The following is a 16,157-nucleotide window of genomic DNA, read 5'->3' as shown; positions in this document are numbered from 1 at the left end:
GCTCAGCAAAGTCGCTGGCGCGTGTGTGCGGTGCACACAACAACTCGTTACAACGATACATTCTGGCCACCCTCCTCAGGAGGCCTCCTAAGTGCTGCTAAGTGCTCGAACTGTGTGTCAAACCCAATCCGGCCGCTTTGCGTTCTTGTGCAATTTGCATGCGAGAGCAGTTACAAGAAGGGGCATCACTCGCATCAGGGTTCTTGACTCCTTGTGCTGCCTTCCCAGCGCACAAACACGCACGACTTAGCTCAGCCCACAGCATGAGCCAGCTCAGCCTCCAACACCCAGCAAGCTGACGTGTTCACGCCCCTTCACAAGTTCACAACCGCAAGGCCCTCAGCAATCCCACCGCACTGCTTCCCAGCTCACGACCATATCGCGCACCCAATCCCACCCAGCCATGCACGTGTACCCACACAACCGCCACCCGCGCCCGCAGGCCCGCACCCCTTGTTGCTTGCTTGCCCCATCCATCCCACCCACCCGTGCCAGCAGTTCGCCCCCGCAGATCGGCGGGCATGCACTTTCCTTTGCACGCAAGGCACTTTCCTTTGCACGCAAGGCACGGCGATGACATCAAGAGGGCGGTGCTGGGAATTGAGCGCCCTCATCGTGCCCACAACTGGTGGCAGGAGGGCCCCTGCCGGATCAGCACCGGCCCCACGCCGCCCGCCGCTACCTAGTTGACTATAGTACCAGCGGTAGCGGTTTGTAGGTTGTCCTATTCCTACAACCGCCCCAAGCCTCCAGTTGCAAGCCAGCTGGACCCCTGACCAAACGTCATCGCGCCCCACTCCCCACAGGCCACAACATGCCGCGTGGGCCCCCCACACACAAACACTCTAGCGTGCTTGTCCGTACCACCTCGCGCATCACCATCACTTAGGCATTGTCTTTCTCGCACATGCGTGGCCTGAAGCGGCGCTCGTGACCCCAACCACGCCTGCGTCTGCCGCGTCCTCCTTTTATCCCCAGGCGCGGACGAAACCCCCATTTACCCAGACCAGCAGCGAGCTCCCCCACCTGTTTCAAGATCCAAACACCCACCCACACACACACACGTGTTCACCTCCCTAGTGCACGCCGACACGCATACACAGTACGGCCAAACCCGCTCATGGGTAATCTATGGCACAAGGCACCGGGGCGTCTCCCAGCAAGGCAACAAGCTGCCGTGCCCTGGCGCAACCCTCACCCACCATTATTCAACAGCGTCTGATGGGAGGTCTAGGGTTTTAATGGACGAGAAGCTAAGGGGACCAGGACTAAAGTAGACGTCGGTCACACGTATGCGCCAAAACACACGTCCCGTGGCGCCGACAGACTTCATCATATTCCAATAAACAAGCAGCCCGCGCCAGAGCCCTCGAAATGCGCCTGTGACCATCGCTTTACCACCGCAACACACCATCGAGCCATCGCTTGAAATTGCTGCAAACATTAGACAATTTATTTCTGTTTTGCGAGCATGATATGCGTTCCTTCCGTTAGCCATGTCATTACCGCCTGGCAGTTGCTGCAATCACCGTCGGCCCCAGACGACACCGGCCTCTTATTTGTGGATGTGTCGCGCTGCGGTGAGACGTCACGCAGCCGCCCACAGCGCCACCCCACGTCCATACAAGCCAGCAGCGCCGGTCGCCGCCGCATCCGCTGGGGGACCCCTCCGCCCCCTACGACGATGCATCTGCCCGCCCAAGGCATTTCCTGACACCGCATGCTCCATTGTCTCCGATAGCTCCAAACACAGCTTCCTAAACAAGGACAGGGACACACCCAGTACGGCATTAGTAGAGCCAATAGTACGGCATTACGGTTGTGTCGCATCCGCCACACCTCGCCGGCCGCGGCCGGCTGGCCGCCAGCCACAGCAACAGCACTCGAACGTGCAGAGGAACCCAACCCGCCATGCCGCGCAATGCCCTTGCCATCACGGTGCACACACCGGCCTTGCCGGTAACACATCATCCTTCATCCCTCATCACAACACATATAGCCCCGAGCGTGCCGCCGCAAAACAATACCCATTCCATTGACGCGCACCACTTTGTGCGGGGCTATCCAGCCGTACAGCATCTCTCTCTCTCATCGCGGGGCACCGCGTTCCGCGGGGCCATTAAATGGCTTCAATGCAGGTCGAAGTGCTCTGCTGATGTTGTTGAGAGAACGCCCGCCGCTCCGTTCTGACTGCACAGGGTCGACTGGCCTGACACCCACAGTAACGTGGTTTGTATAAGAGACTCGCAGCATCAAAAACAGAAAGCAGTGCACTTGCGACTGCCGCGCCGGCCCCGGCACACCTACGCACAGCAGAGCAGCATGTCCTTCGTCGACCAAGCGTCTGTCTCTCGCTGATTCTCACATCCGTTTGCATGAGTGCTTGCTGCCGCGGACCCGCACAAGGGGACCAGCAGCCAAACGACCAGCACAGCATCACACACGCGAAACACACACGGAAACATGTTCGCGTGTCCCTTGTTGCAAGGGCATCAGACCTTGAGCAGAGGTGGTCTGCATATGCGCCATTGCACCTGCCCTGCCGAAACCCCTGGCCAAGTGCACAAGCAGTCCCGCAAATCCCTCAGCCGCCTTGGCGCCCTGACCCGACGGGACCCGACCACCTCACCTCTGCCTTCCGCACCAATCTCAGCAACGCCCGTCGGAGCTCCAACAACTCGCCGCCACATCCAGCCGCCACCACCAGGTGAGCACCAAGCACGCACGACCAGCACGACATATACAATACACACACAATCACACACACACACACACACACACACACACACACACACACACACACACACACACACACACACACACACACACACACACACACACACACACACACACACACACACACACACACACACACACACGCATTGCTCTTTGGCAATCCAAAAGCAAGAAGGTGCCGATGCAGCGAGACACACATGCAGTCGCGGACCTCCCGCTCGCTGTGCTGTTGACTGCAGCACACTCTGACTTGTGCGGCAAGCAAGCAACCCGGCGACCACGCGCCATCACAATCATGCATCTGAAGAGCTACGGCCTTATGCGGCATAGTGGGAAAATAAAACAAAAAAGAGCTGTGTCAGGCGGATGAAGCTATGGGTAGCTTTCGCATATACACGCCGTGCACCGCCCAAACCGGTGGGGTAAAACTCCTGGCTGCGTCGCGCGCGCATGGCATGTGTGCGGCACCATCTGCCGCGCCGCCGGTGACGCCTGCACCACCACCACCAGGCGTCCGGCGGTCTCGCAGGTCCCTTCGCCTCTCACGGCATGCGGGTCCCGCTGCTGAGCTACCGGTAGTGACACACCGTGCCGCTCGGTGCTGATACCCCCCAACGCCAGCGGGTCCATTCCAGAAACGGAACACGCGGGAAGCCGTGCAGGCCCGTACGTTTATCCCCGCCACGCCGCGCGAGGTACACGGCATGCTGGAAACGAGAATCTCACACACACCAACCACCGTGCCATGCAAAAGCGTGTACTGCATCATCATCAATCGTCGTCGTCGTCGAGGTTCAGGCCTCCGAACGGAGAGAGCATGGAGAACGGGTCCGCCCCGACCGCGCCCAGCGCCGGCGCGGCGGCGGCGGCAGTGGCGGCGCGCGCGGCGGCGGCTGCCGCGCCGGCGGCGGCTGCCGCGCCGGCGGCGGCCACCGCCGCCGCCGGGTCCACTGCAATGCCCGCGGCTCCCTTCGGGATTGCCACCTCTGGCCGGACCGGCGGCGGCGGCTTGACGCTTTGCAGCAGAGGCGGCTCCGCCGCCACCGCCCGCGCCGGCGCGGCGGCGGCGGTGGCAGGGGCCGCAGCGGCGGCTGGCATCGGCTTGACCTTTGGTGGCGGCGGCGGCGGTGCCTCATCATCCGAATCGTCGAGGTTGCCAAATGCGTTGAACGGGCTGTTGAGTGCGAACGGGTCCGGCTTCCCTGCTGGCGCCGCCGCCGCCGCCACCGGCGCGGCGGCTGGTGCCGCCGGCGGCGGCGGCAGCCGCACCTGCGACGCGTCTTCGTCGTCGTCTGACAGGTCAATCGCATTGAAGGGGCTCAGCATTCCAAAGCCGTCGCCCTGTTGGCCCAGTGCCGCCGCCGTGGCCGCCGCCGTCGCGGCCGTGGCCGCCGCCGCTGCCGCCGCCACGGCCGGCGTCGGCTGCGGCGGCCCGGCGCCGCCAGGGGCGGCGCTAGAGGCGGCGGAGGCGCCGGAGGCCGTGGTGCTGATCGGCGGGACCGTCAGCGGCCGCGACGCAGTTGAACTGAGAGTCGGCGCCGACTCCAGCATTGGCCCCTGCGGCTGTAGCTGCTGCTGCTGCTGTTGCGCCCTCGCCGCCACCGCCGCCGCCGTCAGCGGCACGCCGCCAAACAGCGCCGGCGCGCCGCCGCCGCTGCTGTTGGTGCCGGCGCCGCCAGCACCATCGTCACGCCGCGCCGCCAGCCCCAGCCCCGCCTTCGGGTTGAGGCTAGGGGCCTCGCTCACAGGGCCGCCGTCCGATCCCGCGCTGGCACCGGCGGCGTCGGCGGCGCGCGTCGCCGCTGCCGTCAGATCGACCCGCACCGCTGGCGACGCATCGTCTGGCGCCGAGTCCCTGAGCAGCACCGGAGTGGAGCCGCCGTTCTCCGCGCCGCCGCCACTCGCCGGCGGCATGGGCAGGCGCACCGCCGCCGCCGCCGCCGCGGCGGCAGCAGCAGCGGCAGTAGCCGACGCCGTCGGCGTGCCCAGCGTTGGTGTCGTGTCGCCGGCGGCGTTCCCGACCGCCACCGCCGCCGCCAGCGTCGGCGTGGCATTCGCTGCCGCCGTGGCAGCGGCGGCGGCGGCGGCGGCCGCCGCCGCCTCCTCCGCGGCGCGCTGCCGCCGCAGCTCCGCCAACGGGTCCTCATCGTCCTCGTCGTCATCCGCCGCCGCCCGGCCGCGCGGCGTGCTGGCGCCCGAGCCCGCCGCCGCCGCCGCCGAGGTGTCCTCGCGGCGCCGCGAGCCCACGGCCTTGAACTTGTTGGCGCCAAGGACGCTGCGCCGCACCTGGCTGAGCGTGCGCTGCCAGCGGATGAGCGCCATCAGCCGCTCCGCGATTTTGTGGAAGGCGGGCCTGTGTGGTGTTGGGGCGCGTGGGTTCGATAAGAGGAGGAGAGTCGCGCCTGGGTCCCAAGGAGCCGGCGGCGCGCCCTCATGGAGTGGCAATTGTGTGGGCCCAAGAACACGGTAGCTAGTGCCTAGTACCTGCGCCTGCAAGCCCCCCAGTTGGAAGTGGGAATGCCGTGCACGCTCCTCTCCCCGCCCCGCCCGCCCGCACCTGGCCGCGGGGTCTGCCGCCCAGCAATCCTTCATAAGGGTCTTGTAGGCCTGAGGGAGGAGGAAGGAGGAGACAGGAGGAGGAGGCAGGGTGCATGACGGCGTGCGCAGGGCTCACATTGTGACACCCTTCGCCGTTTACGGACGGCTATCGGCCTATCGCCTCCCAGTATTCTCGTTTGCAACTGGCGCCTCTACCTGTTTGGTTTATGTCGCTTGGAATAGGTCTGGAAGCGAGAGGCGCTGCTGGTGACGTAGGGGTTGAAACCTCCGTGTGTCTATGTTAATTCCAAAGGGTAGCAGGCATTCAGAAGCTGCCCATGCATTGCAAGAATTTCTGAAAGCAGTCCGACAGACCGCCATCACTGTAAAACGAAGTTGTTCTTGCTGAGACTCCGTTTGAGGTCGTACGGAGGACGGAGGACGGAGGACGGAGGACGGAGGTGGGAGGTGGGAGGTGGGAGTGGGGTGGTGTTGGGACGGGAGGTGTGGGGTGTTGGGGTGAGGTTATGAGAATTTGTTTGTTGGTGCTGTGTTGGTACGAAACCCGCCTCCCGCCACACACACAATACCCCGACATATCCAACGCACACGCACACACACACACGCCCTACACGCCCGCACCTTGGCGATGGACACCAGCTTGTCGTAGCTGGCGCTGTCGGTGTGCATCTCCTTGACCGCCACGTCGATGTGGTGCCAGCGGCCGCGCCACACAGTGCCCTCCGCGCCCGCGCCCACGCAGTCGATCAGCCGCAGGTCGTCAGGCCGGATGAAGCAGTTCTGCCGGGGGGGAGGATGAATGTGTGTGTGTGTGTGTACGTGATTGTGTGTGTGTGTGTGTGTATAGGCAAGGTAGGCGTGGGGGGTTGGCAGTTGGCACTGCACACAGGGGCATAGGGGCCCACGGGCACAGCATCGGTGGCGTGGAGCTCCCCCGGCTGCGTGCGCCGTGCCTCTGCGCTCAACTTGCCGCGCCTGTCTGACCTCTACCTGTCTAAGCCCTGTTGCCTTCGCGCCCCTCGCCCTGCTCCGCCAATGTCCCGAACCCCGCCCCACGAGATTCCTACCCCGCCCCGCAGCCAGAGCCGTGAATCCCCGGGACCTCCTTACACCCCCAACATATACACACACACACACACACATTGCGCACGCGTGTTTGGCGGCTTTGTTCCGTTTGTTTTGTGTTTAACACACACACGCACGTCCCCACCTGCAGCAGGGGGTTGACCGCCTGGTGCTGGGCCGGCATGGCGTTCGGGTCGGGCGCTGGCGGCGGCAGCACGGGAGGCGGCGGCACCATGCCGTCGGCTGCAGCGAGCGGGCAGGCGGGGAGGAGGGGGTTAGATTCATGATAAATTAAAAAGTGTAGGCATAGCCAGGGGGGGATGTGCCCGAGCCCAACGAAATAGGTGCCGGGGGCGAGGAAAGCAATCGATGAGGCGTGAGAGGCCCATCGTGCAACCCGGCAGGTGTCTCCCCAGGTGCACCTCACGCCGGCCCCTCGCCTCCCGGAGCCTGCAAACCTGGCCCTCCCGAAACCTGGCCCGGGCCCGCCTCCCCACGGCTCCCCCCAAACCCAAAACACACACGCCACGCACCTTCCCCGCTCATGGGCCCGCCCATGTCCACGTGCCCCGACGTCGAAGTACGGCGCGACAGGTTGTCGTACTCGCTGGCCACCATGGACATGCGCCTGCCGTACGGACCGCTGCCCATGCCGGGCCCCGGCACGTGCATCTCGGATCCAGCGCCGCTGCCGCTGTGCATGGAGCCGCGCTGCATGGATCCCATGTGCTGCATGGATCCCATGTTCTGCACGGGCGGCTGCAGCGGGTTCACGTGGCCCATGGATCCCATGGACGCCATGGATCCCATGTGCTGCATGGATCCCATGTGCGGCATCGACCCCATGTGGCCGTACGACATGCCACCGCCGCCGCCGTAGCCGTCGTTGCTGGTGGAGGGGCCGCCGGCGGCGGGAGGCGGGTAGGTCATGGTCTGGCGGTGGCGGCGGCCGAGGAGGGGGCAGGGGCGGCGGCACGGGTAAGGAAGAGGGGGCACTGGCAGTAGCAGTGGCATTGCCTCTTGCACTTCCACAACAGACGGGACCAGTCACTCAAATGGCCCCCCAGTCTTAATCCCATACCCCAGCCCCTCCAGCCCCCCATCCCACAGTCCCAGTCCCAACCCCAACCCCAACCCATGCCCCCAGCCCCACCCACCTGCGGCGCGGCGTCGTACGACGGTTGCGGGCCGTAGTGCTGATGCGGTTGGTGCTGCGGGTGGTGGTGCAGCTGGTGGAAGGCCACCGCCGCCGCGCTGTAGCCGCCGCCGCCACCGCCGCCGCCAGCGGTGGGGTCTGAAGACAGCGACGTGATGTTGCTGAATGGCACCATCTGCGCCGGCCCCTGCGCCGCCGGCAGCCCCGACGGCGTGGAGCCCGGAGTTTGCCACTGCGCCGCCGCCGCCGCCGCCACGGCGGCGGCCTTGGCGGCGGCTGCGCCGCCGGCGCCGTCACTGCTGATCATGTAGCCGTCGGGCAGGCTGGGGTACGAATGCGCGCCGCCGCCGCCGCCGCCACCGCCGCCGCCGCCACCGAACGGCGACGCCGCCGCGGCAGCGGCCGCGCCCACCGCCGCCACTGGCGGCGGCGGCGGCGGCGGCATGGACACGCCCATGGACGACAGCGGCGACGGCGACCTCATGTCACCGCCGCCGCCGCCGCCGCCACCACCACCACCAACTGCCGACGGCTCCTCTGCCGCGGCTGCCCTTCCCGCGCCCAGCAGTTTTGCGCGGCTGCCCCGGATGCCCTGCATCACGGCCAGGCCGGCGTTGCCCCAGCGGGCCTTGGGGTCGGCGCGCGCCGCCTCCGCCGCCTCGGCCGCCTCCGCCGCCGTCAGCCCTGCCGGCATGACCACAGGCAGGTTGGCGCTGCGCTCGCGCTGCTGCTCCTCCTCGGTGGGCGCCGGCGGCGCCTTGCCGCCGCAGCCCAGCGCGTGCGCCAGCTCGCCCTCCAGGGCGGAGGCGTAGGTCTTCTGCGAGCAGGTGTGGGCGGGTAGATTTCATTCATGTGTATGTTGTAGTAGAAGCGGAGTCGCAGCCAGGCACAATGGTACAGCCGCAGGCGCGTCATTACCGATGACCGTGGGTGTGGGTGGGGATGCGGTGGGTGGGTGGGTGGGTGGGTGGGTGGGTGGGTGGGTGGGTGCAGAGCGGGTGTGGAAAGGGATGCGGCAGCATGGGACACCTGCCGCGTGCAATCACGTGCATAATCCGAATGCACGTGCATAATCCTCAGGCATAATCCTCATGCATACAGCACCGCACCTGCATCGTCGCAGACCGCATCATGGCAGGCGGCGGCGCAGCCGCCGCTACTGCCACCGTCGCCGTGGCGGCTGCTGCCGCCACCGCCGCCTGCGGCGGCGCGGGCGACGCCGGGCGCGCCACTGCTGCGGCCGTCGCCGTGTTGGCCATCGCTGTCGGCGACGGGAGGGGGGCGGGCGCGGCGGTGGCGGCCGCCGCCGCCGCGGCGCCGGCGGCGGCGCCTGCGGCCGCGGCCATGGCTTGTGCGTGTGGCGACACGGCCGGCAGCGGCGAGGGCGCGCGCTCCGGCGGCGAGGTAATGGCGTGGTGACTGGGGTCCTGTGAAGAGGCGGGAGAGGCGGTAGTGCTGGGCAGTCAGGGAATGCCATGGGCCCTAGGTAGTAGGGGTCCTGGAGCATAGCAACATTGAAATTACGCTGCAGCATTCTTTTTTCTTCTGCCGGGAAGCGCGACACATCGATTCAAACACATAGCACACGGCCCCCCGGCACCCTAACCCCGGCCCGGAGCCCGCAGCCCGCTGCCCTGGCCCCAGTCCCCTCACCCGCGCGGCCTGTGCGGCGTCCATCGCCACTTGCAGCTGCGCGTGCAGCGGCGACCGCGGGCCCACGGCGGGCTGGGAGGTGCGGGCCAGCGAGCCAGCGCCGCCGGCGGGGCCGGCAGCGGCTGTAGCTGTGACCACGGCGGCTGTAGCGGTAGCAGCAACGGCGGCTGTAGCGGCAATGGAGCCGGTGTTGGGCGCGGCACCGGTGGTGCTGAGGGAGGAGGTCCCGGAGAGCAGGTGCTCGTCGGCGGTGCCGCCGCCGCCGCCCAGCATGCTCACGCCCATGCCCATACCCATGCCTGTGCCGACAGCCCCAACGCCCGCGCCCGGGTACTGCTGGAACTGCTGCTGTTGTTGCTGCTGCTGCTGCTGCTGCTGTTGGTTGTCCCAGCCCGAGTTTGGAGCGCCGAACGGCATCGGCGGCGGCGCCCCCGACGCCGCCGCGGACGCCGCCGCCGGGTAGAACTGCTGCCCCGACGGCGCCGGCGGCGCCGCCAGCGCGGAGCTCGGCGGCGCGAAGGGCATGGCAAATTGGGATGCAGAGGAGGCGTGGATGTCGGCGCCCGGACCAGGAATGAACATTCCGCCGCCGCCGCCGCCGATGCCGCCGCCGATGCCGCTGCTGCCGGGATACGGCTGCGCCGCGCCCGTGCCCGTCGACGTCATCGTGTTCATGACCAGATTGGATCCAGACATGGTGAACGAGTTGCGGTCGCTCGCCGCCGCAACCGACAGCGCCGCCGAGCCGTACGGCTGCATGGGGTAACGGTCGGCGGCGGCGGCGCCGCCGCCGCTGCCAGGCGGCGCCAGCGGCCGCGGCGAAGCCGGGCCGCCGGCGGCGGAGCTAGGCCGCGAGACGCCGCCGGGTCCGCGGTCTGGAACGCCCAATGGGTAGCGGTCCTCTGAGGCCAGGGCCACGCTGTTGCTAGGGCTGCCCACGCCGCCGCCGCCGAGCGGGTAGTTGTTCAGGCTCGACGGCGGCGGCGCCGCCGCCCCTACCGGCGACGCCGTCGACGCCGGCGGCGGGTTGAATGGGTAGCCCGGGTACCGCGCCGCCGCCGCCGCGGTGGGCGTCGAGCTCCCGGCTGCGGCGCCCACCATGCCGAAGGTGGGCGGCACCGCCGCCGCCGCCGCCGCCGGAGGCGGCGGCGCCGCCGCCGGAGGCGGCAGGAAGGTCACGCCCTGCGCCGCGGCCTTGGTCCGCAGCTCTACTGCGGACCAGACCTTGACGCCGCCGGCCTTGCTGCCTGTGGCGATGCTGTGGCCCAGCAGGGAGGAGGCGGTGATGCGGCCGCGGTGCGCCTTGACGGCGGCCTGGCGCAGCCGCCACACAGGCACGCCGCCCAGAGGGTTGATGGGCGGCGCCAGGGAGCTGCGCGCCCGGGAGTTTGGGAGTTTGGGAGTTTGGGGAGTTTGAGGGTTGGGATGGAGAGTTGCACAGACGGAGCAAATCGGCAGGTTCCCCCTCCTGTCCTGGCGCGGCTCCCGTGTTCGTCTATCCATGGGGATGGTCAGACAAGCGCCTCCCTGTCCGGCTTGCGCCATACCGCCCCGGTTCCGTCGTACAGGAATCGCCATCCCTCCCCCTTGCTTCTTCATGCCCTGCGTCCTCACGTCTCTGGCTTGATTAGGAGTTGGTGAGAACCACCCCCACCCCACCCCATCCCGCCTCCCTGCCCCTTGTCCCCGCCGTCTTCCCGCTGTACCCCTGGACGCCGACTTTCTACTCTTTGATACCCAGCGTTCGCATGAATGCCTACCCGCCTGTGCACCGCTAGTTTGGCTTGGTTTGATTTCCTTTGGGCTGGCACTACACTCCCCGCCCATCAGTATTGAATGTTTTAACCCCGCCGCCCCCCTCGGCTTTCGGCCCCCTCGTCCCCCGCCTCACCTGGACGGCGGCGGCCCCACCCGGAAGTGGCCGTTGCTGAGCACCTCAATCATTGCGCCCAGGTCCGGAAACACGTTGACGGAGCTGCAGGCGAGGGAGAGGGGGGAGAGGGAGGGGTTTGCAGGCCATGGTCAAACAAGTAGTGAAGTTGAAGTTGTAAAGAAGTAAAGTTGTAGCCGGGCGGGGGGCGGGGTGCGCCCGAGGCCAACAAATTTAGGTCCCAATGGTCAGGGGTCAGGAGGAGGGCAGGAGCAGGCGGGGCGGGGCGGGCAGGTAGGCTTCCAGGTATGAGCAAGGTAGTTAGACGGTAGCGGTGGGGGCAAGGGGGCAGGCAGGCGGTGGGAAGAGGTGTCAATTCTGCACATCAAGCGCACGAGAACAGCCGCCCAGAGCCGCCCAAGGCGGAGCCCCCCACCGCGACACCGCCGGCCGGGCTGCTCACATGATGGGCGGGCCGGTCTCGCCGATGGCGCAGATGAGCTGCAGGCGCCCCGCCGGCAGGTCCCACATCAGCAGCTGCCCGTTGGAGTGCGCGGACAGCAGCCGCCAGGGGCCGCGCCGCGGCGGCGGCATGCGCCCGCGCCCGCCCGCCGCCACCGCCGCCGCGGCGGCGTCCGCCGTCGCGTCCGCGCCCCACGCGCCCAGCGACGCCGTGCCAGCGGAGGCGGTGGCGGAGGTCCAGAAGTTCGCAAACGGTGTGGCGTTGGAGCCGCCGCCGCCGCCGCCGTCGGCCTCGGATCCCGGCACCACCCAATCAACCGCCACCAGCGCCGTACAGCCGCCAAAGCCCGCAAAGGAGAAGCTGTCAACCACCGCCGTCACCAGCGGCAGCGCGCCCTTCCGGATCCCGCCGCCGCCGCCGCCGCTGCTGGCGGATGACGGCGCCTCGGTTGACGGCGCCGGCGGCAGCCCCGCCGCCGAGCCGCGTGTCGGCAGGGCGCCGCCGCCGCGCCCCGGGATTGCGGACACGGCTGGGGTCAGCAGGTTGACGGAGGCGGAGGGCCGCAGGCCGGCGGCGCCGCTGCCGGCCGAGTCGGCCCTCGCCAGCGCGCCCGTCGAGCCCGACGGCGCCAGCGGCGGCGCCGCATTCACGCGCACCGAAAACAGATTGTCGCCGGCGGTGCTGACCACCAGATAGCCCACACGGAAGAGCAGGCAGGTGATTTCGGCGTTGGGGCTGGCGGAGGAAGACGACGCGGCCGCCGCCGCCGCCGCGGCGGCGGTGGCGGCGGCGCCGTCCTTGCTGCCGGCGGCGGCGGGATTCCGTTTGGCGGCGTTGAACACTGCCGTAGCCAGCACCTCCGGCTGCGTGCGGCTGTAGCGTACTGCCATAACCCGTCCCGAGGCGTCGCCCGTGAAGAGCACTACCTCCTCCGACGGCGGGCCCGGCGGCGGCGGCAGCGCCGCCGGCTGCATTGGGTACGGCGACACGGCCGCAGCCGCGTCAGCGGCTGCAGCCGCGGCGGCGCCGCCAGGCGCCGCCACCGGCTCTAACTCCGACCCCGGCACGCAGTGGAGCGCGGTGACCGCGTGGCGGCTGAGGCGGATGACTAAGGGCACGCCCGCCTGCGTGGCGGCCGCCGCCGCTGCGGCGGCGGCGGTCTGCGCGCCGGCACTGCTGCCGCTGGCGACGCCGGGCCTGCCGTACACCAGCACTGTACCGCCGCGGTGTCCGGTGACCAGATCCAGGGCCGGCTCGTACAGCGCCGCCGCCGTGACCTGGCGTTGTACGGGCGGGGCGTACGGGAAAGAGTGAACGGGTGGGTTGAGCGCCTGCACCCGGCTCTCTGATGCCTGGGGCCTGGACCTAGGGCTTCCGACCCCGCAGCCCAGCCTCCTTAGGGGCCTGCCGGTTCGCCCTGGGCCTGTGCAAGCGATGGCGCCCCAACTACCAAGCCTCTGGCCGCGCCCTAGATACCCTTGTCCTTGCCACATCCCATCCCCCCCGCCCGCCTCCTCCTCCTCCCCGCCCCCCGCTCCCCCGCCCCACCTGCTGCTCCTCCGTATCCAGCGGCGTGTCCGAGTGGAACGAGTCCAGCGCCGCCGAGTACACCTCCACCTGATGTGTGCAACAGCGTGTGTGTGTGTGTGTGTGTGTGTGTGTGTGTGTATGTGTGTGTACGTGTTTGTGTTTGTGTGTGTGTGTGTGTGTGTGTGTGTGTGTGTGTGTGTGTGTGTGTGTGCGTATGTGAGTGTGCGGGTGGACAGGAACACGTGTTGGTCACTCGTGTCAGCCCCCCATGTTGGTCACTTGCAGCAGTCACTGCCGCAGTCAACCGTGTCCCACACACGGCCACACACACACACGTGTCGGGGCAGCGCCGGCCCACCCGGCAGCCCCTCGCTCCCCACTGGCCGTGCCAGACACGCGTGCACCCCACCCCACCCCACCCCACCCCAAGACCACACGAACCCGTACCCCTCCCCCGCCCCCACCTGCTTGGGCAGCACCACCATCAGCTGCACCGCCGACGTGTCGCAGCCGGCGCCGCGCATGAAGCACACACGCTGCACAGGCACGCCGTCGCTGGCACGAACCGTGCGCGGCGCGAACGGCACCAGCGCACTCCGCCCGCCCCCGGCCCCCGCCGCCACCGACTCCGCGTCGTCGCCGGCGGCGGAGGCGCGGCGGCCGCCGTACGAAACGTCGCCGCCGCCGTCGGTGCTAGTGGGACCGCCGCCGCCGCCAGCGGCGGCTCCGCCGCCGCCACGGATGTTGGGGTAGCCGGCCAAGCCGGCGGGAATTGAGCCCAGCTCCTGCGTGTGTGTGTGTGTGTGTGTGTGTGTGTGTGTGTGTGTGTGTGTGTGTGTGTGTGCGTGTGTGTGTGTGTGTGTGTGTTTGCGTGGGCGTGCGTGGCGTTGAAGCAGGGGGCGGCAATGAGACATGCACAGGTCCGCCGGCTCTCCTGACGGGCTGGACGCCCCGCACGGACACGGCACACGGCCTGCCGGTCTGCAGGCCCCGGCGGCCGCACCCGCCCCTCCGCCGCTCCGCCCCGACACGTGACAAACACCCTGCACCCAAAACGCCGAGCCCCGCCCGCTCCCGGCGCCTCACCATGCCGCACACCGCCCCGCATACCAACCGCCGCCCCGGCCCTTTCTCACCCGCCCACACACCGCGCCCCCCACACGCCTCGGCCCCCACATGCAACCAACACCCCACACACACCACACATGTACCACCGCACATCCAACACCGCACCCAAACGCCCCACGCCCACCTGCGGCAGCGACTGCGTGTGGGTGGACTCCAGGTTGCTGGTCCACAGCGGGTTCAGCGAGCTGGTGGGCATACGCACCGGCGCGCTGTCACCCGCGCCCTGCAGCCGCCCCCCTCCTGCTCCACCGCCTCCTCCACCGCCTCCTCCACCGCCTCCCCCGCCGCCTCCTCCACCGCCTCCTCCGTGCCCGCCGCCGTTGCCGTTCCCCGGCCCCGCCCCGCCCGACGACGCACTGCCTCCGCCCGCGTGGTATAGAGCCAGCGTGTCCATGGTCTGCTGCGACAACAGCGCCCCTGCGCCGCCGCCGCCGCCGCCCCCTCCGTGTCCTCCGCCGCCGCCGCCTCGGCCGGCGGCGGAGGCGGCTGCGGCCGCCGCGCCGGGTCCGATGGTGGTTGCGGAGTTGCGCAGCGCGGCTGCGGGGCCCCAGGGCGGGTCGGCTAGGAAGTCCAGGTAGGCGCGCTGCTCCACCGCTAGGGCGCGCTCCGCGGTCTTGCGCCTGTGGACGCGGGGGGAGGGAGGAGGAGAGGGGAGGGCACGGGAGGAGGAGGAGGGTTGGAGGCGGGGAGGCGGGGAGGAGGAGGGGTGGGGAGAGGTTGTGAGGGAGGAGGGTTGCAGCGTGCGCTGGGGTGGGCGGTGCAGGGGTGCAGGGATGCATGGGAGCGGCCTGGCGAAGGAAGGGATTGCCCGGGGGCGTGCAGGGGTGCGGCTGGCGGTGATCGTGCCTTGTCACAGGCTGCGGCACTTGCAGTACGCCCTAGTTCGACGCGTTACCGGCGTGCAGCTAGCGTCTGTGAGCGGAGCTGGGGTGTGGATAGAAAATGGGCGGAGGAGGAGCCCGTGCACACGACGGAGCTGGTTACACCGCTGACGTTTGGGCACTCACTGGAAAAGGCGCCCGATGGCGCCAGGGTTTCCATGCTCCTGCACGCTTGCGCACGAGCGCCTGGCCGCTCCGGCAAGCCGCGCAGCGGCTGTCATAAGTGCAATCGCATCTGCAGCACGCTGCCTCACGGCCTGCGGGTTTCGGCAAAGCACGACAAGTTGGCGTCAATCGACTGCCAGAATTGACTTCGCCAACCAACCAAGGCAAATGCAGGTTCAGCACGGCATTTCAAAGCATGCAACATGCGTAGTACAAGGTTCATACAGTTGCGAAAGCGAGTCTGCACGCCTGGGTGCCGCCAACTTTGGCCCCGACCGTGACAACCCACCGCATCAAGGCTGTTTAATGCTTGACGAGCCGCATCAGCAACCTCAGAGCATCGCTGCTTGTTGACCTTGCTCTTTGCCGCGCTCTCCGCAAGCTGGTGCACTGCCTCTCTTGCCTCCTCCACCGCGCGAATAACGGGCCATATGTCTGCTTCTGCCATTTATTGCTGTCCACTCCAGTCGCGAGTCTTTCGCAGTCGGCAAGGGCTGGAAGTCCCTAAAAAGCCCACTTGCGCTTCACGGGTGCGTAGTCTCTGGACATCGTGTCTCTTAGTAAGCGTAACAAGGCTAAAGTAAATCAGAAAGCTGAGCAGGCTGCGCCCAACCTTGTTCAAGCAAGCACGCCCTCTGACTCTGAGCACATACTTAGGTGCAGTGATTGCAGTGCCCTTTAACTGTAAGAGGAGAAGCACAAGTCTACAGTGCCACGATTGGAGCCTTGGTCAACCTTCCGCTGCGAAACGCGATTCATGGGCCAGTCCTGGTTTTCTTATGGGAAACCGGCTAGAGGCTATTAAACAAGATTTAATTGTTGCATGCTGCGCTGGTTGTGCGAGCGCTTTATACGAGGCAAAGGGTCTGTCTGATAACCGCTGTCGTCGAGGCATTACTGCACTACATGGTGGACAGGGCATTGCTCCGTGACACTCGTACTCGCTTACTC

The 16,157-nt window shown here is 67.8% G+C and overlaps 1 protein-coding gene across 1 annotated transcript; it reads right to left on the bottom strand.

Moving 5' to 3' along the window:
• Nucleotides 1-35: 35 nt before the first annotated feature.
• Nucleotides 36-16,016, bottom strand: CHLRE_09g397586v5 (uncharacterized protein). The gene is made up of 16 exons (XM_043065853.1): nt 15,496-16,016; nt 15,168-15,298; nt 14,285-14,780; nt 13,497-13,817; nt 13,051-13,119; nt 11,503-12,779; nt 11,061-11,144; nt 9,170-10,541; nt 8,626-8,943; nt 7,518-8,333; nt 6,894-7,293; nt 6,506-6,603; nt 5,917-6,075; nt 5,294-5,343; nt 3,545-5,089; nt 36-3,045 (listed from the first exon to the last, which is right to left on the bottom strand). Exons 1-16 carry the CDS (start codon nt 15,652-15,654, stop codon nt 3,030-3,032), a joined length of 7,311 nt encoding a protein of 2,436 aa, XP_042921308.1. The 5' UTR covers nt 15,655-16,016; the 3' UTR covers nt 36-3,029.
• Nucleotides 16,017-16,157: the final 141 nt, after the last annotated feature.

The sequence above is a fragment of the Chlamydomonas reinhardtii genome, chromosome 9, assembly GCF_000002595.2.
Source record: "Chlamydomonas reinhardtii strain CC-503 cw92 mt+ chromosome 9, whole genome shotgun sequence".
Taxonomy (NCBI): domain Eukaryota; kingdom Viridiplantae; phylum Chlorophyta; class Chlorophyceae; order Chlamydomonadales; family Chlamydomonadaceae; genus Chlamydomonas; species Chlamydomonas reinhardtii.
The sequence above is the reverse complement of the archived record's forward strand: the minus strand, read 5'-3'. Positions and strand labels throughout refer to the sequence as shown.

What these genes read in the sequence shown, in the direction of transcription:
- CHLRE_09g397586v5 (XM_043065853.1), bottom strand. Translation starts at nt 15,654, where the DNA reads ATGGCAGAAGCAGACATATGGCCCGTTATTCGCGCGGTGGAGGAGGCA. An exon ending in TGGATACGGAGGAGCAGCAG is followed by an intron (nt 12,780 to 13,050) that starts GTGGGGCGGGGG and finishes GTACAACGCCAG; the next exon opens with GTCACGGCGGCGGCGCTGTA. An exon ending in GTGGGGCCGCCGCCGTCCAG is followed by an intron (nt 10,542 to 11,060) that starts GTGAGGCGGGGG and finishes CCGGGCGCGCAG; the next exon opens with CTCCCTGGCGCCGCCCATCA.